Here is a 25,724-nt window from a genome sequence, read left to right as displayed (position 1 = left end):
GGGTCTCGTGTGACCAAAACATGAATGTGATTATGTATAAGATGGGGTCTAGTGTGACCAAAACATGAATGTGCTTCTGTATAAGATGGGGTCTAGTGTGACCAAAACATGAATGTGCTTCTGTATAAGATGGGGTCGAGTGTGACCAAAACATGAATGTGATTATGTATAAGATGGGGTCCAGTATGACCAAAACATGAATGTGATTATGTATAAGATGGGGTCTAGTGTGACCAAAACATGAATGATTATGTATAAGATGGGGTCTCGTGTGACCAAAACATGAATGATTATGTATAAGATGGGGTCTCGTGTGACCAAAACATGAATGTGATTATGTATAAGATGGGGTCTAGTGTGACCAAAACATGAATGTGATTATGTATAAGATGGGGTCTCGTGTGACCAAAACATGAATGTGATTATGTATAAGATGGGGTCGAGTGTGACCAAAACATGAATGTGATTCTGTATAAGATGGGGTCCAGTATGACCAAAACATGAATGATTATGTATAAGATGGGGTCTCGTGTGACCAAAACATGAATGTGATTATGTATAAGATGGAGTCTAGTGTGACCAAAACATGAATGTGATTATGTATAAGATGGGGTCGAGTGTGACCAAAACATGAATGTGATTATGTATAAGATGGGGTCGAGTGTGACCAAAACATGAATGTGATTATGTATAAGATGGGGTCCAGTTTGACCAAAACATGAATGATTATGTATAAGATGGGGTCTCGTGTGACCAAAACATGAATGATTATGTATAAGATGGGGTCTAGTGTGACCAAAACATGAATGATTATGTATAAGATGGGGTCTAGTGTGACCAAAACATGAATGTGATTCTGTATAAGATGGGGTCTAGTGTGACCAAAACATGAATGTGATTATGTATAAGATGGGGTCTAGTGTGACCAAAACATGAATGTGATTATGTATAAGATGGGGTCTAGTGTGACCAAAACATGAATGTGATTATGTATAAGATGGGGTCTAGTGTGACCAAAACATGAATGTGATTCTGTATAAGATGGGGTCTCGTGTGACCAAAACATGAATGATTATGTATAAGATGGGGTCTAGTGTGACCAAAACATGAATGTGATTCTGTATAAGATGGGGTCTAGTGTGACCAAAACATGAATGTGATTCTGTATAAGATGGGGTCTAGTGTGACCAAAACATGAATGTGATTATGTATAAGATGGGGTCTCGTGTGACCAAAACATGAATGATTATGTATAAGATGGGGTCTAGTGTGACCAAAACATGAATGTGATTATGTATAAGATGGGGTCTCGTGTGACCAAAACATGAATGATTATGTATAAGATGGGGTCTCGTGTGACCAAAACATGAATGATTATGTATAAGATGGGGTCTCGTGTGACCAAAACATGAATGATTATGTGTAAGATGGGGTCTAGTGTGACCAAAACATGAATGATTATGTATAAGATGGGGTCTCGTGTGACCAAAACATGAATGATTATGTATAAGATGGGGTCTCGTGTGACCAAAACATGAATGTGATTATGTATAAGATGGTGTCTCGTGTGACCAAAACATGATGTGATTATGTATAAGATGGGGTCTCGTGTGACCAAAACATGAATGTGATTATGTATAAGATGGGGTCTCGTGTGACCAAAACATGAATGTGATTATGTATAAGATGGTGTCTCGTGTGACCAAAACATGAATGTGATTATGTATAAGATGGGGTCTCGTGTGACCAAAACATGAATGTGATTATGTATAAGATGGGGTCTCGTCTGACCAAAACATGAATGTGATTATGTATAAGATGGGGTCTAGTGTGACCAAAACATGAATGTGATTATGTATAAGATGGGGTCTCGTGTGACCAAAACATGAATGTGATTATGTATAAGATGGGGTCTCGTGTGACCAAAACATGAATGTGATTATGTATAAGATGGGGTCTCGTGTGACCAAAACATGAATGTGATTATGTATAAGATGGTGTCTCGTGTGACCAAAACATGAATATGATTATGTATAAGATGGGGTTTAGTGTGACCAAAACATGAATGTGATTATTTATAATATGGGGTCTAGTCTGACCAAAACATGAATGTGATTATGTATAAGATGGGGTCTAGTGTGACCAAAACATGAATGTGATTATGTATAAGATGGGGTCTAGTGTGACCAAAACATGAATGTGATTATGTATAAGATGGGGTCTAGTGTGACCAAAACATGAATGTGATTATGTATAAGATGGGGTCTAGTGTGACCAAAACATGAATGTGATTATGTATAAGATGGGGTCAACGCACATGGTGTTAATTCAATGGGTTGACAGGGGCTCAAACTCAGGACCCTGAGATCTCAATCCTCGTCAGTTGGTAACGGAGTGTTTTTCATGCTGCTCTTCGTTTCAGCCCTCACTACATTCATCCAGAAGGCAGGACGGCTGCCAATGGCAGGTGTATACGACCTGGTTGAGAGTTACCTGAAGGTCTCGGCAGATTGCACGGAAGTCTTCAAACTTCTGGAACGAGAACGGCTTCCAGATAACGAGGTTTGGGATCCATCATATTCCTTTGTTTACCTTCCCTTCGTGAATCTTTTGAGGTTCTCTGTACCAGTTTGTTCGTCCCACTTCCTCTTTGAATGGTGTTTGCAGTTTTTAATTATTACCCTTTTTTCAACATGTATGACATCATGCTTCCTGTCTCTTTACAATTCCCCACTGTGTTGAGATGCTGTGTGTGTCTGTCTGTGTGTGTCTGTGTGTGTCTGTGTGTGTGTGTGTCTGTGTCCGTGTCCCATTCCATCCGTGTAGCTCGTTCTGGTGTGGCAGACTCTGGAGAACGTGCTGCTGCGTGTGGCTGGAGACCTGGACCATATGTCAGCGGCAGGGCAGTCCATTGCACGGAACCTTTGTTATGGTCACATGAAGACTCTCTATAATTCACTCTCATCCAAAAACATTAAGTATGCCAAATGGACATCAATGCACGTTTGTGTTTGTTGTGTTTATTCCTTTGTTTATATATATATTTATTACCTGCGAAAATCGAAGATTTTTCAAGTATATTGATCGTTTTGTGCGTTATTCTGTGTGTCTGTCTCTGTGTGTCCTTCCGAGGTCGGCAAATCGAGTACCAGCTTGCTGGGATGAATGATCCCGGTGTGTACCCCGGTTTAGAATAGGTACACCGTATCCCCGCGCATCGTAAGAGCGTGACCAAGGGTTGGCGTCAGGAAGGGCATCCGGCCATAAAAACATTGCCTCAAACATGGAACCACGATTGTCATGAGGCCCGCAAGGCTAACCCCCGCTCGAGCGGGGAAAATGGCCTTAAAAAACGATCATTCAATTCATTCTGTTTGTCTGTTTGTTTGTCTGTTTGTTTGTCTGAATGTCAATCGCCTTCAGGTCACAATTTTAAACCGATCTTCACGAAACTTCACCAGACGGTAAAGTTGGTCATAAGGAAGAAGCCGATCCATCTTGAAGTCAAAGGTCATCTTGAAGTGAAATTTCTAAAATTTCCATTTTTCATCCGATTGACTTGAAAATTAAAGAGGAATTACATAGTCCCTCAATGAATTGGGGAAGCAACTATTTTTGAGGTCAAAAGGTCAAAGGGCAACTCAAGGTCAAACTTATAATATCAATTTTCATCTGAAAAATCATCAATTTTAATCCGATTGACCTGAGCTTTGATTAAGATCGTCAGTTTTAATCTTAATGAAATGGCCAATTTGATGTATCCATGGTAACTTCTTTATTTTGAGGAGGTGTGGATTTTGCAAGTATCGTGCTCTGCATGACGTCTTTCTTGTTTATTTTTTGTGAGGGGCCCACCCAAGGTCTGAACTTGCAAGTCTTTCATCATCCACAAAAACCTGGTGACAGTTATTCAGGTCTGTCTCTGGAAAATGCTCCTCACCCATTCTTCACTCGGTTGAAAGATGGAGTCGTGACCGGTGGCTCATGCTAACTCTGACTACGGTAACTCTGTATTTTCAGAAAATGTCAGGGTCCCATATCCCTCTCTTTTTTGGACCCATAAACTCCCTCAATAAAAACATACCAGAGCTTCAGGCAGAACATCCCAAGAATGACCTGGAAAAGAGGAGACAGAGGAGACGATGTCCTTCCTGCCGAGGTGGGAACATTTCCAGCTTTTCTTGACACCATTGACCCAGAGGGCATCGGAGCCCGAACACTCAAAATGCTTATCTCGCTCGTCTTTGTCGAGTGAGGTGACGGCGACGATGTCTCCTCTGTCTTTGCTCTTTTTCCAGGTCATTCTTTGCCTGCATCATGGAAACCGCCAATGTTACCAAACACGCGATAAGAACGGTGCCAAAACCGATCCTGAATGATGGACTAGTCGACCTTCTTCCCATCTTGAGCAAAGTGATGATGATTGTAGTAAGCCACAAGACAAAAAATAATTCTCTATTTCTGATCCCTGAAAATTATTTTGACTTCAGACTCGGTCATTCCGCTCTGGATATGCTGCCGCCATGTCAGCGATGGATGGATGTCCCGAGGCCTCGCTCTTGTTGGAGACTATCTTGCTTGACGTCTCATGTGCACGTGATTCTTTCTGGCCCCTGACACCAATTCCCAAACTGTCAATTAATAGTAACTAATGTTCCAGTTTTCCTGTTCACTCGCAAACAGTAAGGTTGCTTTAGATTCTACCCCATGGTGTACCGTTAGAAGCCGGCGTTCCTCGGGATTGTGTTCCGGGACCGATCCTATTATTGATGTACGGTAATGACAGTTTTCATTGTAAAACCCATTGTAAAACTTTGAAGATGATTCCACTCGATGCCGCCCCAACCCTCCTAATAAGAGGTGAAACCCCCTAATTTATTTGTGGTCAACCTCTGGAAAACGTCCGGTTCCTGGAACTCCTCAGGCTCGTAATTGGGTAAAACATGAGTTCGTAAATACAAGGAGTAGCGACAAAAATTTCTGGTCACATTGGTAATGGGCGCCATTTTGTATCCACCGATAGCTCATTGAATGAGCACGCGATAACTCATCATTCTTTTTAAAATGACAGGATGCTGTGCCAATAGATGCACTGATCGATCGGAGAAGGGTTTGCAAATGTTTAGATTCCCTGCAGATGCCGGGAGGAAACAAATTAGGAAAACAAAGTTCGGCTGAGATGGAAACCGAGTTTGTGGCCGTTTCTGTGCCAGGTACATTGGCGTCCCACGTATGTACATTCATGTGTTGTGCCGTAATCATATTGTAGAGTTGTTGGCAGTTGTGTTTAACTCATAAACAGACACAAATCATTATAGAAACATCGATAATAATTTATGAAATACCAAGAACATCCGAGTAAAATTGCTTATCAGTAAACGTGTCACTCGTTTGTTTGTTTTTGTTTGTTTGTTTGTTTGTTTTTGTTTGTTTATTTATTTATTTATTTATTCATTTATTTATTCATTTATTTATTCATTTTTTTATTCATTTATTTTTTCATTTATTTTTTCGTTTATTTATTTGTTTATTTATTCGTTTGTTTGTTTGTTTATTTATTCGTTTATTTATTCGTTTGTTTGTTTGTTTATTTATTTATTCATTCATTCATTCATTCATTGTAAATAACCTAAGTGTTGTAGTTAACATTGGTTAACAACGTATCATTGTCCACGACATGGTTAATTCCAAAACTATTCAGAATACATTTACCTTCGGCCTCACCTTGTAGTGCAACACTATATTGCATTGAAGGTTTGTTTTCTCCAAACAACCTAGAAGAGGAATCTGAAGAGTCAGAGAAAAAGAGAATGGAGTAATAGAGAGTATTATCAAACTGTGAATGAATGAATGAATGAATGATCGTTTTAAGGCCATTTTCCCCGCTCGAGCGGGGGTTAGGCTTGCGGGCCCCATGACAATCATGGTTCCCTGTTTGAGGCGATGTTTTTATGGCCAGACGCCCTTCCTGACGCCAACCCTTGGTCGCCTCTTACGATGCGCGGGGATACGGTGTACCTATTCTAAACCGGGGTACACACCGGGATCATTCATCCCAGCAAGCTGGTACTCAATTTGCCGACCTCGGAAGGATGACAAGCTGAGTCAACCCCCCTGGCGTTAATTCAGCGATCGACCGGGATTCGAACCCAGGATCCTAGGATCCCAAGCCGGCACCCTAACCGCTAAGCGAACGCCAGGCTATTATCAAACTGTGGGAAAAGGGAAATGATGGAAGATGAGAGATTTGATGTAATAATTGTTTTTTTTTCTTCTATTTTCATGTCCGTGCATGTTTTTAATAGCACAGTAGGTACTTATGGTAAAAAAAATGAAGAGCTGGAAAACAATGTCCTTCATTTATGGCTCTTCTCCATTTTAATGCAGCTCTCTTTGATTACCTCCATCACCCAAGGTGGATAGAGGTTATGTTTTCACCCCTGTTCGTCTGTCCGTCTGTCTTTGTGTTTGTGAGCACGATGGCTCAAAAAGTTATGGACGGATTCGGACAAAACTTGGGGGATGGGTTGGTTCAGTGACGAGAACAAGCCGAGTAGATTCTGTTTCAGGTCCGGATGCAGATCCGGCCCATAATTGGGATAGAAAACGTAACGTGATCAGCTGGGCGGTGGTATGCCTCCTCCGAGTGCCGTTCTTGTTCTTTCTTTGTTCTTTCCGAATTTCTTCTTTCCTGTTCTGAAATGAAATTGCTTTGTATGAAGCAAATTGCAATGAAAAGCATTGCCGATCCACGTCTTCTCAAGGGATGGCCTGGAAGTAGTACACATTCTTGTCTTAAAGCTGCCTAGCCTGGGTTGGAATCCCGACCCAGCTATAAACTGTCACCTTCGTGTTTCACAGGATGGGTGAATCATCAATGTGTGTGCTGTCCCATTTAAGGGACGTTAATCTGGGTATCCTGTTTGCTAGCATTTGTTGTTGGACGTTACATCCCAGGTGTCCTTCTCAAAGAGAGGCGACTTGTCACCGGCACTCTGGCCAAATCACAAATTCCTGCACTGACTGCCTGCTGGGAGGGCAATGGCAAACCACCCAGTATCACCCCTGCCAAGAAACTGCTTTGGCAGAGCAATCAATCAATCAATCAATCAATCAATCAATCAATCTTCTCAGCTCTTTTTTTTATTTTTCACTCACCATTGTTATCTTTTCTAATTCTCGACTCTCCCTCCATTTCTCTCTTTCACTTTCCTTCCACTTCGTTAAAATTTCTCCATTCTGTCACTACCGATGTGTTTCTTCTTCTCGATCGCTCTGCACACCTCGAGTGAGGCACTCATCGGTGTGAATCGTTACTCGTGCATTGCACCTCATTTTGCGGCATGTTTTAGCGTTAAATCAATCCTGTCCGATTGTATGATTATTCCGACACCTTGGAAGAATGAAATTAAATCATTAATTAATATAATCTTCATTTTGGGCGCAGAGAAAGCCAGTTTGATTAAAAAACGGACACATTACACTTCACACAAAATGAGTGCACGTTCTGTGCCGTGTTCGATGGATACAAAATGGCTTCTTGTTGCTAGTTGTCACTACTCTTTATGTGTATGGGTTGTAACCCTTTACGCACTACTCTCTACATAAGGACCCTAGGTATGACCTGTTCTGTGCAGATCATATCTCTAAGGTGATCTCCAAAGGCAGCTGCCCCTTCAGAATTGTCCTCAGGACCAGGTCCTACCTTTGTCATCTTCACCTTGTAATGGTGTATGAAGAGTTCACCTTGAATGTCGTATAACATAGCTCCTCATCTGGAGACTGGCTGCTGTTGCTTCCCATTTTGCCCTGCTCGAGGCCCTCCGTGTCGTTGGAATCGAGCATCGGGTTGGTGGTGGTAATTCTTTTTACCGGCACTTTTGGTCTTTCGCTTCTACCTTCTCATCTCTGCATCCAGCCTCCGCCCCTCAAGGTTCAACACAATCTTACAGACGCCCTTTGTTCGGCCTGCTCTCATTGCCCTTCCTCGTTAAGTCTGAACCTTGTCACCGTCACCTCATGGTCTCTCTTCACACTGTTGAGCTTCACCATGCTGTACCCGCTGAGATCCTTTTCCCGATCCTTCTGCTGCGAGTCCTCTGATGCTGTGGTGTATCTGCTTGTTGTTACATCACCATGTGACTCATGGAACCGCAATCGCAATGATGAAACGGAATTACCATCCTCCTGTATGTACAATGTTTTCGTCACTTTTCCTCTTCCTATTGAAGGCGGATGCATTTGCTACATCATCGTATTGTTTATATTTAAGGTCTTTGCCTCATTGAAGCTAAACGACATTTTAAATAACGTTCTTGGTATTTGAAACATCTGGTACTTCAGTCGTATCGGGCTTCAATAGTAAAAATGTGTTATTTTATTTTCTTGGTTTTGACTCGACGTGACCATTTTCTTCGACAGTTGTGTGCGTGCCGGCCTCCGCCTGCTCACCGCGATGGTCATGCAAGGCCCGGATTGTGCTCGGGATCTCCTGAGCCACTTTGACTTCAGCCACAGGTCTCTGATGGTAATTCCAAAGCAGCATGACCCAAAGGTGAATATCACGGAGTAGCCTAGTACTTTCTACGTAGGGATGGCGTGAAAAAAAAAAAAGTCGTTCCCATCTGTTACATAACCAAACTAAAGTTTGAGTATCTTCTCTAAAAAGTCGTTTAGGTTTAGCTTGTTGGGTTTTGTTTAGGTTTAGCCAGTTTAGAAAATTCGCTACATCTGAGCCTGGTGTTGGGCTCGCGGCTAGGGTGCCGGCTTAGGATCCAAGGATCCTGGGTTCGAATCCCGGTCGATCGCTGAATTAACGCCAGGGGGGTTGACTCGGCCTGTCATCCTTCCGAGGTCGGCTAATTGAGTACCAGTTCACTGGTAATTCCCTGCTTGTCGTAAAAAGGCGACAAAAAGGGTTGGCGTCAGGAAGGGCATCCGGCCGTAAAACATTGCTTCAAAAAGGGGACCAAAAAACAACAACAACCACGGTCCCCGAAAAAGGCCAACCCCCGCTTGCGGGGAAAAATGGCCTCTAAAGGTGTTTTTTTTTTTTTTTTTGAGAACCCTGGTCTGTTCAACTGATTGTCTAGGAAGGAATCACTTTTCAGTTTTCCAGACCATGGCAAAAGGAAAAAGAAGCAAAAAAACCGAGATCATTCAAATCTGGGAATTCATCTTGTTGTTCGTAATAATCTTCAGACGGCATATTCCTGAGCGGCCTCTATCGATGCCAGATTCTGGTACCCTCTGACAGAGGTTTACTTCATGTAACTTCCTTTGCTAACGTAGTTTTAATAACTTGAAAGGATTCCATGAAAAGTATGGAAAACTGTATTCCTTTGTAAAAGAATAGGAAGGGATCTGAGGGATGGGCAGGATTACGACTGTCAATCAGCTTGAGGGCGGGGCCACAAGACTCATTTGCCTCAGTGTTGTGTGTATATATAGATAACACTGAATTGCCCTGGGGCCGATCAGACCTACAGTCGTGGCCAAAAATATTGGCACCCTTGCCCTTTTTTCAAACAACTCACAATTTTCTCTAAAAATAAGTTGAAATTGACAAAAGTATTTTGTCTCCACAATTCTTTATTTCACTGTTAATATTGCAGAACCTTTGTTTTTGGTTCAGAACTTAATAAATCCTTTTAAATCAGAAAATGAAAAGAAATGGCATTGACACCCTCGACTTAATACTTGGTATCACGGCCTTTGGACAAAATAACTGCTGTCAAGCGCTTCCTATAGCCATGAATGAGGTTCCTACAACTCTCTACTGGCAGTTTGTCCCACTCTTCTTGTGCAAACTGCTCCAGTTCTCCCAGTTTTGATGGGTGCCTTCTCCCAACTGCTGTTTTCATATCTTCCCACAGGTATTCAATGGGATTTAGATCTGGACTCATTGCTGGACACTTCAGAACAGTCCGGCGTTTTGTCTTGAACCATTCCTGGTGCTTTTTGAAGTGTGTTTGGGGTCATTGTCCTGCTGCAAGACCCATGACCTTCGACGGAGACCCAGCTTTCTGACACTGGGTTGAACATTGCGGTCCAAAATACCTTGGTAATCTCCTGATTTCATGATTCCGTGCACACATTCAAGGTACCCAGTGCCAGAGGCAGCACAGCAACCCCAAAACATCACAGACCCTCCTCCATGTTTGACTATAGGGAAGGTGTTCCTTTCTTTTCAGGCTTCATTTTGTTTTCTGTAAACATAGAGATGATGTCCTTTACCAAAAAGCTCTAATTTGGCCTCATCTGTCCACAGGACATTCTCCCAGAAGGATTTTGGCTTGTCCAGGTTTGTTTTGGAAAACTCCAGTTGGGCTTTCTTATGTCTCTCTCGGCAGTGGGGCCCCCTGGGTCTCCTACCATATAACCCCCTTTCATCGAGTTGGCGATGGATAGTGTGAGTTGAAACGGTCATACCTTGTGTCTGAAGGTGAGCTTGAATCTGTTTGGTAGTTGATCGAGGTGCTTTCTCCACCATTCAAACAATCCTTCGCTGCAATCTTCGATCTAGTTTTCTCTTCCGGCCACATCGAGGGAGGTTGGCTACAGTGCCATGGGCCTTAAACTTCCTGATAACATTGCGTACGGTGGACACAGGAACATCAAGGTCTCTGGAGATGGACTTGTAGCCTTGAGATTGTGCATGCTTGGCTGCAATCTTCTGTCTGACCTCCTCAGACAATTCTCTGGTTTCCTACTTTTCTCCATGCTCATTGCGGTACACACAGTGACACAAAACAGCAGAATGACTCCTTTTCTCCATTCAAACTGGTTGAATGAGTCATTTTTATATTGCAGGCACCTGCAACTGACCACAGGTGAGTTCAATTCCAAAGTAAAGGAGAATCACCTGTTTGAAATCTAATTATTTCTAACAACTCCTAAAATGTTACAATAATATTGTCTGGGCCAATTTTAGGATTTCTGTGTGGAATAAGCTAAGATTTACTAATTATTTCAGCTGTTTTTTTTTGTTCCGCTGCAAACCAAAGAAATACAAATGTGGATGCAAAAATATTTTTATATTTCAATAATTTTCTCGAAGAAATGGCGCATTATTTGAAAAAAGTGCAAGGGTGCCAATATTCCTGGCCACGACTGTATATGGGTGTGGTTAATGGTGGAATATGACGAGGACGTCAGTGACAGCAGCAACCCATACATATTTCTATGAAGTACATACTATTTGGAATGTTAGATCGTCTATAAATTGTGTACACTGTACAGTACAATTACAATGTCAGCATCAGTGGTGTTGTGAGGGTGGTGCAGAGGGGTGGCATGGGGTGGCAGGGGGAGGGGCCTTTGCCCCCTGCACCAGGTTCCTTGGTGGGAGGGGGACAATTCACAATCAGTTCAACAAGTCCGTCCAGAATTTAGCTGTTCTCATAAAATTATGGATCAGGAAGATGTTTGTGTTATGCGTGATGCTGTGGCATGAAATAATATCAGCAGAAATATCATTCCTCAGGAAACCCATTGTTTTTTAGTGTTATGTTTATGAAAATAAAATAATAGCGATTAGCGAGGAACCAGTGCGACAGATGAGACCTGGCTGACAAGGTAAAGGAGCACCACGTGATCAAGCACCTTCTCGAGTCACGGTTTCTCAGCGGCGGATTCGCATCTGTGTCGGCATCTGGCATGGTATAGAAACACCCTGAACAGGTGATTAACCACTCTAAATCTGGATTTAATTAATAATTAAACTGACATTTAGTTTTCCTTTCATCTTGACATTTAGCGACATTTAGCTCTTCGTGAAGGACATTGCCGTAGGATCTTTAACGTCCACCAATGAATGCTGGAAGAAGATGTGACAATCTGAGGGACGGCACACAAATTGATGAATCACCAGGATGGCAGTTTATTGCTCTAAGGCCACACACCTTAGAGGAGAGTGTGCGCACCTCGAGGCCATCCTGTCAGTGCTTTGTTTATCCTGAGTCTGTTTCTCTTTTTTCTTTTTGTGTGGATGTGTATCATTGCTCAATTGTTATTTTTCTCTTTATTTTTTTTTTCTTCTCTCTGAAGTCTTGTTATGACGTTGTGGACCCCTGTGGCACAGGCGAAAGAAGATGTGAGGATGGTCTTTGTCAAATTTGTGTTGGCCTTTCTTCTAAGTGGTGATGCCTCGACTATTAGCCAGGCCCTGGAGGTCAAAGGTGAGCCTTTTTTAATTTTCAGAATTTTTTTTTGTTAGAGACACAGGAAGGAGAGATAATTGTTTTTTTTTGTTAAGCTTAACAAGCTTTCCATTGTCATATACATGACTTCACCACCACCTGTCCCTAATAATTAATAATATTCCGCCATATGTTAATCTTTTAGATTTTTGTTCGCCCCATGTAGATTGTGCTATTCCTTATAAAGAACTCTCTTTTGCTAAGTACTTGGATTTTGCTAATTTCCCTTTATTAATTAATTAATTAATTAATTTATTTATTTATTTCCATACCTCCCATCTTGTTTTATTTATTATTTCCAGCAATTTAATATGTTTTCAGGTTTGGTTGCTGATTTGTTAAAAAATGGACTTCGGCAAGATCGTCTGTCAACGGTTCACCTTATGATATCAACTCTACGGTCTCAAGTACGTTTTCCATTCTCGTTATGCTCAACTTTATGGGTTAAAACAGGGCCTGAAGCACCAGGATCATAAAACGCTTCGTTTATGAAAACCGTGGGAGAAAAATAATGAATTTGACCAAATTTTTGAAATATGCTCGTGATTAACACCATCCCTGGTGTTGGGCTAGCGGCTAGGGTGCCGGCTTAGGATCCTAGGATCCTGGGTTCGAATCCCGGTCGATCGCTGAATTAACGCCAGGGGGGTTGACTCAGCCTGTCATCCTTCCGAGGTCGGCTAATTGAGTACCAGTTCACTGGTAATTCCCTGTTTGTCGTTAAAGGCGGCAAAAAGGGTTGGCGTCAGGAAGGGCATCCGGCCGTAAAACATTGCTTCAAATAGGGGACCGAAAAACAACAACAACCACGGTTCCCGAAAAAGGCCAACCCCCGCTTTGCGGGGAAAAATGGCCTCTAAAGGTGGTTATTTTTTTTTATATATATTAACACCTTGCGGAACTTGCAGGTATTGAAGAATGTGGCGATCAGTAAAACCCAGAAGCTGAGTCTCTTCACTCCAGGAATCCTTGCTCAACTTGCAACTCTCTATTCCTGGAACGGCATTGATGATGTCACAGATATACAGGTTTTTAGAGATTTTGATGTATTTGTTTTTCACCCTTATATATTGTTCAACTCTGTAGAAATCTCCTATCTGAGTTTGGCTAAAAACTTACTGATCAGATGTTTGCAGATTTTTTTTTTCATAGTTATTTTTAGTTGATTGATAATTATTTGATTCAGGACATTGAAGCACAGAATGATGCAGGCCAAGTGCTCGTGAGGGAACAGGTGCATGCGTTCCTCCTGGAACTGTGCTGCTCCTCCAAATTTGGCATCGGCTTCCACGACCCTAACTTTGGCACGCATGGCAGGTCAGGAAACCCTCACTGGAACACATTGGGAACCATTTGCATTGTCCTACCAAAAGTCAGGGGATACTCCATTTCAGTCTTGAGAATTGCTTGCATGTCAATCTGATTTGCATATAATTACAAGATATTAAATGGCCGTGACACCAGGGCTTGTTTTGCATTGTCCATCAAATTGTGTGTCCCAAGACTTTTGGTAGCAGTGTCTCCATTCTAATTACTTAAAATGGCAGAATTTTTTTTTCTCCTCTAACCTTGCTGTGTCCCTCTCCCTAAAAGCTTCATGAAGCTCCTTATCTCACTTTCCCTCTGTTACTCTGATTCCCTCTCAACCTCCCTTTCCTTTTATCCCCACTGTTACGTGCTCCTCCCCGACCCCCTGGTCACGGTGTACCTCCGAGACACCGAGAGGAGTCACGGCAAAAAAATGTGTTATTCTGTATGTCAAAGATCAATGGAGAAGCCACCCCAATTGTTACAAACAAATATTGTGTTAAGATCACACAAGAATAACAGTACAACAATAATAGTAATCAAAAGTACAATCAATATGTCCTATGATGGTACCATCAGTTTCGTAATATATAACTCACTGTGCTCCAAGTGAGTGAACCAAGAACATTCCCTAATGTCTCTTATTCCCGGCTTCAAGCCAAAGTTGATTCGCTCCAGCGATCGCTAGAACGATGTCCAATCGACACCAGAATCCCATGCGGATGGCAAGTACAGTCACACAGCCAAAGCTGCACAAAGGCGCCCTCAAGGCGATTGGGAAATCCAAAGGCGCCCTCCAGGCGACTGGGAAATCACACCCTGGGGTATGGACTTTCACGGCTCACAGTCGGCGAACCGCAAATTAATCTTCAAAAGCCACGGTGCACACACACCCACCAGATACGTCTGAAAGCGGTGAAAACGGCTGACGAAGCAAAGAAACCTTGCTCGACGCGCAAAGCGCGCGAGTCAAAATGGCCAACGACCCGTTCTTGAGACGTAACAGCCCGACGATAATTCTCCTCGGAATCCACCGCCAAAAACCTGACACGCAGGTTGATCGGTCACATCGATGACAACTCTGTCGCCGGAATCCCTTTCCCGGGAAACCCGAAATTTCGCGAGTGACTCACGTTCGCCAACGTTCGCTTCAGAACTCGGAGCAGCTCGGCTTTCTTGTCCGACTCACTCGCCCTGCCTTCTTTCTCTCCTCTTCCTCTTCGTCGCCGTCCGGTTCCTGTTTCATTTAAAACATTAACCTTTTTACCTTTTGACAATAATAATTGCTATTTCCCTCAAACCTTAGTGATGACTCCATCTACATCTCGCTGTCTGATGATATGGACCAACTTCTATCTACTCATCCCAACTCTCTCTTCCTCATATGTGGTGATTTCAACTGTCATCATGCCAGTTGGCTGGGTGTGGGTACCTCTCTCACCAGCCATGGCTCCTCAGCAAAGGACTTCTGCGACTCACTGGGACTGACACAATCTGTCAATTTCCCGACCCGGATCTCAGTCAACGGAACATCTTCTCTTCTGGACTTGGTTATGACTAACTTCCCTGAAAATGTCTGCTGCTCTTCTTCTGCTCCGATCGGATCATCTGATCATGTCCTTGTTAAAGTGGACATCTCTCTGACCATCCTCAGGGAGCCTGCTCAGCGTAGACGAGTCTGGCATTTCACTCAGGCCAACTGGCACGGTCTTCAAGCAGCCATCAATCATCTGGACTGGTCTCCCATCTCTACCACCTCTGACATCAACTCATCCTGGGAATTCTTCCAAAGTAAATTGCTCTCTCTCATGCACAGATTTATCCCATCTCGTCTTCAGTTGTCATACCCTTCCTCCCGTCCATGGTACACGGAATCTTGTGGTGAGGCTGTTGCCCAGAAACAACTTGCCTTCGTCTCCTGGAAAGCAAATCCAACGGAAGGAAATCTCATTTCCTTTCACAAAGCCTGAAACAAGTGTGTGTCCACCCTCAGGAGAGCCAGGAAACAATATCTCTCCGTTCTCAAGACCGAACTCTCTTATCTGTCTCCCTCTTCCAAATCCTGGTGGCGTCTGGTCAAATCCGTTTCTGGTGTTTGTTCCCCCTCCATCCCCTCCCTTACCTCAAACGGCTACACAGCTGACTCCGCACGTGAAAAAGCTGAATGCCTCAACTCTGTGTTTGCCTCTAAATCTTGTGTCCCAAACCCATCCCTCTCTGTACCCACCATACCCAGTCGTACCCTGCTGCTCCTGGACTCCGTGTCCTTTCCTCCTGACAAGGTGGAAAAGTTTCTGTCAACCCTCGACTCTGATTCTGCAACTGGACCCGACGGCATCAGCCCACGGGTCCTAAAATCCTGCTCTGCTGCTCTATCTCACCCTCTCTCTGTTCTCTTCACCCTCTCTTTTGCTCAAGGTCAACTGCCATCTGCTTGGAAATCAGCCAACATCACCGCTTTGCACAAAAAAGGTGCAAAAACAGATCCTAGCAACTACAGACCAATCAGCCTTCTCCCAATTATCAGCAAAGTCATGGAATCCATCATTGCTTCTGATATGAAATCTTTCCTCTTCTCCAATGGCTTGATCTCTGATCATCAATTTGGTTTCAGACCAGGTCACTCTACTCTGGACATGCTGCTTCTGCTGTCTCAACAATGGATGGAGGTCCTCAATGCCAAACAGGAAATTAGAGCTGTCTCCCTCGACATATCACGTGCCTTCGACACGGTCTGGCACCCCGCTCTGCTCACCAAACTCTCCTCCTTTGGTATCCATGGAAATCTCCACGCATGGCTGGCGGACTTCCTCTCTAGTCGTCGTCAACGTGTGGCCCTGAATGGGTTTCTCTCATCTCCTCTTCCTGTTCAGGCTGGAGTTCCCCAAGGCAGTGTTCTGGGCCCCGTGCTTTTTCTGGTCTTCATCAATGATCTCTCTGACTCTCTCGAAAATCCTCTCTATCTCTTTGCTGATGACTCCACTCTCTGCCGCTCCATTCCTCTTCCCTCAGATCGGCAGTCTGCTGCCTCCTCACTCTCTGAAGACCTGGACAAAATCACAGACTGGTCAAACAAGTGGAACATGTCTTTCAATCCTGACAAATCTCACACTCTTACTATGTCTCTCCGAAAAGATCGACTGGACAACCCTCCCATCTACTTTCTCAACAATCCTCTCCAAGAAGTTCTGTCGCTCAAGATTTTGGGTCTCACTATCTGCCATGATCTTTCTTGGGAAAACCACATTTCCAAGCTGGCCTCCAAAGCCAGTCGCCGACTGGGCATCCTCCGTCGTGCGAAGTCCTTCCTCGGCACACCTGAGCTCCTCACCACATACAAGGCTTTCATCCGCAGCTCAATGGAATACTGTTCTCCCCTATGGGCCGGTGCTCCTGCCTCACACCTAGCTCGGCTTCACGCTGTTGAAACCAAAGCTTTCAGAATTATTGGAATCTCCCGCGATGAAGCTATCTCTGAGGGCCTTTCACTCACTCACCGCAGGCAGGTAGGTGGTCTTTCTGTCTTCTACCGACTCCTCTCCGGCCTTGCACCCCCAGCTCTCTCTGTGCTCTGTCCCCCAAATATTCCTACAGGTCGCACAAGATCTGCCAGCAACCCTCTGATGGTTAAACTGCCGAAATCTCGGCTCTCCGCTCACCTTCACTCTTTCATTCCTCTTTTCTCCCGCCTCTGGAACAAACTCCCTCACTCCCTTCAATCCCACTCCTCCCTCCAGGTCTTTAAAACAGCTGTTCACCACCATCTCCTTTCTTCCCCCATCCAAAACCTTGATCTTTTCTACCCCCGCTAATTCACCCCAGATCCACCTTGTTTGAAATTCCAACTTCTTTCCTGGAAGTCCTGGCAGTGTCCATATGTTTTATACCTCTCCCACTGCCCCCTTCCCACGCCCCCCCCCCCAAAGCCCTCGCCCTCTCTCAGATCTCTCGATGTCTCCATGTCTCTTGGTCCCTGCTCTCAAATGTTGTGTTTGTGTCCTTCCCCCTCTCTCCCCATCTTGTCTACCGCTCCCTATGTTATATGTTTTATGTATCGGTTTGTCTTTCTGTGTGATTAATGTTCGCTCTTTCACGAGCCTCGATCTTGTATCCCCAAAAAAAAAAAAAAAAAAAAAAAACAAACAAAAAAACAAACAAAAAAAAACAAAAAAAAACAAAAAAAAAACAAACAAACAAACAAACAACAATAATAATAATACATGGAACCAGAAATGTTTCAAGAGGATGAAAACCACAACAACGGAAGTGACGAATCCGTAACACCACTCTTCCAATATTCCACGCTCCTCACTTACCCAACTTGAAAGTTAGCTTGCCTAACTTTCGCCATCTTCTTCCTCTTCTCAATTCAACTCCCCCAAGCCTCCCAATTCCCCCTTCCAAACCCATGATGTACATAATATGACGAAGCCAGTTTTATATGTATTGAGATTGATGGAGATAACATACATGAGTAAAGCATCTTTGAAATGGCATACCAACAACACACCAGGAAAATGACATACATTGGTCTCCACTGTATTACTTTGTTACAGATTATACAATTCCCACTATCATTGCCTTCCAGGGTTGGGAATCTAACACTGCTGCGCTTCCTGGTTGCGATGCACGGCATCGCCGATGATTCTCTCAAATGCGAGCTAGTGGTACGCGTGCTGCGGTCTTTCCCAGACCTGCTTACACGTTTCCTGTCTCAGTCTAATCTCAGCTTTGTGCCTCGCCAAAGCTCAACTTGGTTGCACAATATGCAGCTACTGCGCAAGGTAGGCCTTTCAAGTGATGATGCAACAACAACACGTGTTAATGCTTCGCAAAGCGGTCGGTGTAGTTGTGGTCCATGCAATAATTGCTTCTTATATTCTGGGGAGACAGGAAGGATTACCTCATTGGGGTCTTTCCCCCAACTCTTGGTCCTGAGTGCAGGTGCAGTGAGCGTCTCACTATAACAGACCTGCTGTGGTGCGAACTATAATTGTTGGAGTAAAAGACCTATGACACAGTATTTTCATGAAAAACACACACACACACACACACACACACACACACACACACACACACACACACACACACACACACACACACACACACACACACACACACACACACACACACACACACACACACACGTACACACCGGATTTAATGGCCATTTCACAGCAAAAGTGATGTAAGCGAAGCTTTGGTAAGTGCGAAAGTCCGGCAAGGAATTTGTGACAACTGAGATGATGTAAAAGAAGATGGGTTTAAAATGATTTGATGTTTCTTGTGAAGATGCGATGATCCTTCGGAAAATAAAATAATCCATCGGTTGTCGGAGACTAAACCGACACCCCTTATTGGCTTTGCTTGTGGGGAGGGTGACTGTGACACCTGCCGGGACCAAAAACAACACCTGGCAAAGGGGGGGGGGGGGGGGGATGAGCTCCGATAGGGAGTCAATGACCATCCAGTAAGGAGATGGTGTCTCCTAAAAAAGACCCATCCGGTTTGGACCGGTTCAGGTCATACCAAAGACTTTAGAATTGGGACGTGCTGCTTCCTTGCTTGAAAAGGGTACAGCACGGACTATCCCCATCGGTTGGCATCCATGGGGAGGAGGAAATTCCTCCTGAAAAATGGTGTAAGGTGAGAAAGAAAAAATACCCTACGGTGAGAAAGAAAAAATACCGTATGGTGAGAAAAAAAACAAAAAACATTGCCTCAAAAAGAGAACCATGACAATTACAACGACACATATGGGAAGGGTACAGCCCGAAGTGGAGATCGGTTTCTGAGATTTGGGACATGGAATGTAGGGACAATGACAGGGAGATCAGGAGAAGTGGTGGAAGTATTGGTCAGAAGAAGAGTGGACATATGTTGTGTGCAAGAGACGAGATGGAATGGAAGTGGTGTGAGAATGGTGAAGGGTAGGCAGGGACAGAAATACAAGTTTGTGTGGCAAGGGTGCCCGGAGGGCGTGAATGGTGTTGGTGTCCTGTTTTCTGAGGAGTTTGTAGACAGTGTGGTGAGTGTGACTAGAGTGAGTGATAGGTTGATGATGGTGAAAATGATGATTGGAAAGCTCTTGGTGAACGTCATCTCGGGATATGCTCCGCAGGTCGGTCGAAGCGATGAAGAGAAGGACAAGTTCTGGTGTGCGATAGAGAAGCTGATGGAAAACGTGAAAGATGAGGAAGTTGTTGTGGTAGAAGGAGACCTGAATGGACATGTGGGAAGGAGTATGGATGGTTTTGAGGGAGTTCATGGGGGTTACGGATATGGTGTGAGAAATGGAGAAGGTGAAAGGATTTTGGAGTTTGCTGATGGAGCTGGTTTGTTGATTTGCAATACTCAGTTCCAGAAAGAGGATAATAAGCTTGTTATACACGTCAGGTGGGTCAACGACAACCGTTGACTACCTGATGGTGCGTAGGCGAGATAGGGGGCACCTCTGGGACACAAAGGTGATACCGGGGGAGGAGGCTGTTTCACAGCACCACTTGGTTGTCTGCGACATAAGGGTGAAAGGTGCGAGGAGAGCTCAGTGGGTGAAGTACCAACCGAGAATGAAGGTGTGGAGGTTGAAAGAGGTGACAGTGAGGGAGGCATTAAAAGAGAGGCTGAATAGGGCAGAGGATGATGTGGTTGAACTTGAAAGTGGTTGGATGTCAATGAAAGCTAGTCTGTTGGGAGCCGTTGGTGAGGTATGTGGATGGACAAAAGGACCACCGAGGCACTCGGAAACATGGTGGTGGGATAATGAAGTTGGAAAGAGGATTGACGAGAAGAGGAAGAAGTTCAAGGAGTGGCAGAAGGTGAAGGGTACGGGAGCAGAAACAGCAGAGCATGAAAGTTATAAGGCAGCCAACAAGGCTGCAAAGAAAGAGGTAGCAAAGGCGCAGGATGCATGCAGGAAAATGTTCGGAGAACACTTCGATTCGGAAGAGGGTCAGTGAGCAGTATTCAGGATTGCAAAGCAGATAGCAAAAGAGAGGTGTGATGTGATGGGGGTGAGTTGCTTGAAGGATGAAGTGGGACAAATCGTTTTAGGACCCAGATGGAATTAAAGGAAGATGGAAAAGATATATGGAAATGCTGTTGAATACAGAGAATGAATGGGATGGCAACATAGAGAGTAACCCAGTTTTAGGACTGGCAGAGAAGATAACTGAGAAGGAAGTTGAGGAAGAGTAGAAAAGCGGGAGGGCCGACGGGAGTTGTGGGAAATATGTTGAAGGCAGCAGGAAGTTGGGGTGTGAAGAGAATGACAGAGATCTGTAATCTGGCGGTGAAAGAAGGCCGCATTCCAGTGGATTGGGAACTGAGTACCCTCGTCCCTCTATACAAGGGGAAAGGTGACCCTCTGGAGTGTGGCTCGTACCGAGCGATAAAGTTATTGGAGCATGGAATGAAGGTTTTGGAAAGGGTGTTGGAGAGGAGGATAAGGAAGAAAGTGAAGATCGACGAAATGCAGTTTGGATTTATGCCAGGAAGAGGATCGACAGACGCGCTTTTTATTGTGAGGCAGTTGCAGGAGAAGTACATGGACAAGAGGAAGAAGTTGTTTCTTGGGTTTGTTGATCTGGAGAAAGCATTTGATTGGGTTCCACGCAAAGTATTGACATGGGCAATGAGGAAGTTAGGAGTGGAGGAATGGTTGATCAGAGTAGTGATGGCAATGTACAAAAGAGCGCGCACAGCTGTAAGGACGAAGGACGGGAACAGTGGTGAGTTTTCAGGTGAAGGTCAGAGTGCATCAGGGGTCGGTACTAAGTCCACTACTATTTGTAGCTGTGATGGAGGTGCTGGCTCAGAACGTAAAGGAGGGTTTACTGTGGGAGCTGTTGTATGCAGATGATCTGGTGTTGATTGCGGAAAGTATGGATGGACTGAAGGAAAAGATGAACAAGTGGAAGGAATGTATGGAGACAAAAGGCCTGAAGGTGAATATCGGAAAGACGAAGGTGATGGCAAGTGGTAAAGCATGTGGTGAGGTGGAAAGAACTGGGAAGTGGCCCTGTGCTGTGTGCAGGAAGGGTGTCGGAGTGAACTCCATTCAATGTACAATGTGTGTTGAGTGGGTTCATCAAAAATGTAGTGGTCTGAGAGGGTCATTAACCAGTGTTGCAGCTACATTCAAATGTAATGTGTGCACAGAGGGAGCTGCACATGGAGGAAATGTTGAGTTGGATCTTGGAGACGGCGTGAAGCTGGAAGGTGTGAAAACATTTTGCTACCTCGGAGACATGCTGAATGGAGAAGGTGGATCAGACTCGGCAACGGTTGCTAGAGTGAGATGTGCATGGAAGAAGTTTCGGGAACTGAGTGGAGTGCTGATGAGGAGGGGAGTGTCGTTGAAACTGAAGGGAAAGGTGTATGGTGCATGTTTGAGAAGTGTTATGATTTATGGGAGTGAGACATGGGTAATGAACGAAGAGCAGCAATGAAGGTTGGAAAGGGTGGAAATGCGAATGGTTCGATGGATGTGCGGAGTATCGTTGAAAGAGAGGAAGACAAATGATGAATTGCGAAAAATGATGGGAATGGAGCCTGTGATTGATGCTGTGAAGAGGAACAGGTTGAGATGGTTTGGTCATGTGTTGAGGAAGGATGAAAGTGACTGGTTGAGAAGAGTGATGGAAATGAATGTAGAAGGAAGTAGAGGATGGGGAAGACCGAGAAAGACTTGGCTAAAGATGGTGGAAGAAGAAATGCGGGCAAGGGGGTTAACAAGGGGAGATGCAGAAAATAGGGCAAGATGGAGAAGATTGTCATGGGGACCGCAAGGCTAACCCCTGCTCTAGCAGGGAAAATGGCCTTAAAATGCATGTTGTGTTGTTGTTGGTGAGAAAGAAAAAATACTGTATGGTGAAAAAAAAAAAAGGTGTACGGTTTGAAAAGTGGCGCCATTGTTGTGGTGTCACTGGTGTCCTGAGTATCCCAGGAAGTGATAGTGACGACACTTCCACCAGGCTCAGTGGCTGTGTTAAGTGTTTGTCTCGTGTGTGTATATATATATATATATATATATATATATATATATATATATATATATGTGTGTGTGTGTGTTTGTATGTGTGCGCACGTGCTTGTGCCTGAACTCTATCACGAATCTTAGCTCATGTATTAAAAAAAAAATCCATTACCCTTTCTGGATTCAAAGAACAGAATACAGGGGAAAAACGAGAACTGCATTTGGTAGAGCGCATACATACCTCCACCTGACTGAACAGTCTTTGTTTTGTATCCCACTGATTGGCTGGATCTGGATTCGGACCTGAACCAAAATCTAATAGTCTTGTTCTTGTCACCTAACCAACTCGTCTGCCAAGTTTAGTCATAACTAATCCCCCAAGTTTAGGCATAACTCGTCCATAACTTTTAAAAATATGTTATTTATCGCTTTTTGCCTGATCTCGCAATGGTGAAGAATCACTTTAAAAAAAAAACAATTCTCGTATCCGAATCCATATTCAGATCTTCACCAAAATCAAATCGATTAGTCCTTGTTACACACACAACCGGTCCACCAAGTTTCGTCCAACTCCATCCATAACTTTTTGAGATATCTTGTTCACAAGCACACACAGGGGTGAAAACATAACCTCCATCCACCTTCGGTGGCGAGGTAAAAATTATCATCTTTGCTTTTCCTCATTGATGCTTCGTCATTTTCTCCCAAAAAATCTTCCAAGGTGCCCCATGTACTGATATAGCTGTTAACTTCCCAACCCAGGTGTCTGCAACGCTGCTATCCTATCCATCCTTTTGGGCCTGGTACACCGACTCATTTGACGAGGCAATTGTAATCAAGCAACGTGCTTTCTAAATGTGGAACTTAACAGGGAACCTTAGGCATGTAACAAGTGTGTCCCTTCTTGTGCAATCCCAAAAAACGCCATCTTGCAAATCCCAAAATACACCATCTTGCAAATCCCCAAAACACCATCTTGCAAATGCCCCAAAAACACCATCTTGCAAATCCCAAAAAACACCATCTTGCAAATCCCAAAAAACGCCATCTTGCAAATCCCAAAATACACCATCTTGCAAATCCCCCAAAACACCATCTTGCAAATCCCCAAAACACCATCTTGCAAATGCCCCAAAAACACCATCTTGCAAATCCCAAAAAACACCATCTTGCAAATCCCAAAAAACACCATCTTACAAATCCCAAAAAACACGATCTTGCAAATGCCCCAAAACACCATCTTGCAAACCCCCCAAAACACCATCTTGCAAACCCCCCAAAACACCATCTTGCAAAGCCCAAAAAACACCATCTTACAAATCCCAAAAAACACGATCTTGCAAATGCCCCAAAACACCATCTTGCAAATGCCCCAAAACACCATCTTGCAAACCCCCCAAAACACCATCTTGCAAACCCCCCAAAACACCATCTTGCAAATGCCCCAAAAACACCATCTTGCAAATCCCAAAAAACACCATCTTGCAAATGCCCAAAAACACCATCTTGCAAATGCCTCAAAACACCATCTTGCAAATGCCCCAAAACACCATCTTGCAAATCCCAAAAAACACCATCTTGCAAATCCCAAAAAACACCATCTTACAAATCCCAAAAAACACGATCTTGCAAATGCCCCAAAACACCATCTTGCAAACCCCCCAAAACACCATCTTGCAAATCCCCCAAAACACCATCTTGCAAATCCCAAAAAACACCATCTTACAAATCCCCAAAAACACGATCTTGCAAATGCCCCAAAACGCCATCTTGCAAATGCCCCAAAACACCATCTTGCAAACCCCCCAAAACACCATCTTGCAAATCCCAAAAAACACCATCTTACAAATCCCCAAAAACACGATCTTGCAAATGCCCCAAAACACCATCTTGCAAATGCCCCAAAACACCATCTTGCAAACCCCCCAAAACACCATCTTGCAAATCCCAAAAAACACCATCTTACAAATCCCCAAAAACACGATCTTGCAAATGCCCCAAAACACCATCTTGCAAATGCCCCAAAACACCATCTTGCAAATCCCCAAAAACACCATCTTGCAAATGCCCCAAAACACCATCTTGCAAACCCCCAAAAACACCATCTTGCAAATGCCCCAAAACACCATCTTGCAAATCCCCAAAAACACCATCTTGCAAATCTCAACGGTGAAGTCCAATCAATCGTCTAACTCCAAGTCAAGGCGCCACCTTATCAATTCCGTCTGGTGTGTGCTCCCCCTTTGTCCTCTCCCTCACCTCGAATGACATTACTGCAGACTCGACCCGAGATAAGGAAGAAAGTCTTAAGTCGTTATTTGCCTCCAAATCTCGTGTATACAACAAATCCCACTCTGTCCCATCTTACCCACGACATACTCGTTACCTTCTTGACCCTGTCTTTCTCAACTGAGAAGTTGGAGGAAATTCTGTCCAGCCTTAACTCATCGGCGATGGGTTCACCTAGAATCTGTGACCATGTTCTAAAATGCTACCTGTAGCCATGTTCTGAAGATGTAAGCAGAAGAAGTTTGGAGTTTAAGCGGTAGATCGTCGCAAGAAGCATACTGGTTGAATATCGATGTGACGGTGTAATTGTTGGATATCGAAATGAAGGTGTAATTGTTGGATATCGACATGACGGTGTAATTGTTGGATATCGATACGACGGTGTAATTGTTGGATATCGATATGACGGTGTAATTGTTGGATATCGATACGATGGTGTAATTGGTGGATATCGATACGACGGTTTAATTGGTGGATATCGATACGACGGTGTAATTGGTGGATATCGATATGACGGTGTAATTGTTGGATATCGATACGATGGTGCAATTGTTGGATATCGATATGACGGTGTAATTGTTGGATATCAATACGACGGTGTAATTGTTGGATATCGATATGACGGTGTAATTGGTGGATATCGATGTGACAGTGTAATTGTTGGATATCGATATGACGGTGTAATTGTTTGATATCGACATGACTGTGTAATTGTTAGATATCGACATGACAGCGTAATTGTTGGATATCGATACGACGGTGTAATTGTTGGATATCGATACGATGGTGTAATTGTTGGATTTCGATATGACGGTGTAATTGTTGGATATTGATACGACGGTGTAATTGTTGGATATCGATACGATGGTGTAATTGTTGGATATCGATACGACGGTGTAATTGGTGGATATCGATGTAACGGTGTAATTGTTGGATATCGATATGACGGT

The 25,724-nt window shown here is 43.9% G+C and overlaps 1 protein-coding gene across 2 annotated transcripts in view; it reads left to right on the top strand.

Moving 5' to 3' along the window:
• The window catches only part of URB1 (URB1 ribosome biogenesis factor), a 116,687-nt gene that overhangs the window by 10,314 nt on the left and 80,649 nt on the right, over positions 1-25,724 (top strand). For both annotated transcript variants that reach the window (XM_078785643.1, XM_078785642.1), the window contains exons 2-9: positions 2,423-2,562; positions 2,827-2,978; positions 8,422-8,554; positions 12,083-12,179; positions 12,522-12,607; positions 13,109-13,228; positions 13,387-13,517; positions 18,097-18,292. In XM_078785643.1, coding sequence (XP_078641769.1) covers positions 2,423-2,562; positions 2,827-2,978; positions 8,422-8,554; positions 12,083-12,179; positions 12,522-12,607; positions 13,109-13,228; positions 13,387-13,517; positions 18,097-18,292 — 1,055 coding nt within the window. The remainder of the gene's footprint in view (positions 1-2,422; positions 2,563-2,826; positions 2,979-8,421; positions 8,555-12,082; positions 12,180-12,521; positions 12,608-13,108; positions 13,229-13,386; positions 13,518-18,096; positions 18,293-25,724) is intronic.

Source organism: Myxine glutinosa, chromosome 10, assembly GCF_964187855.1.
Source record: "Myxine glutinosa chromosome 10, kmMyxGlut1.1, whole genome shotgun sequence".
NCBI classification, from domain to species: Eukaryota; Metazoa; Chordata; class Myxini; order Myxiniformes; family Myxinidae; genus Myxine; species Myxine glutinosa.
The sequence above is the reverse complement of the archived record's forward strand: the minus strand, read 5'-3'. Positions and strand labels throughout refer to the sequence as shown.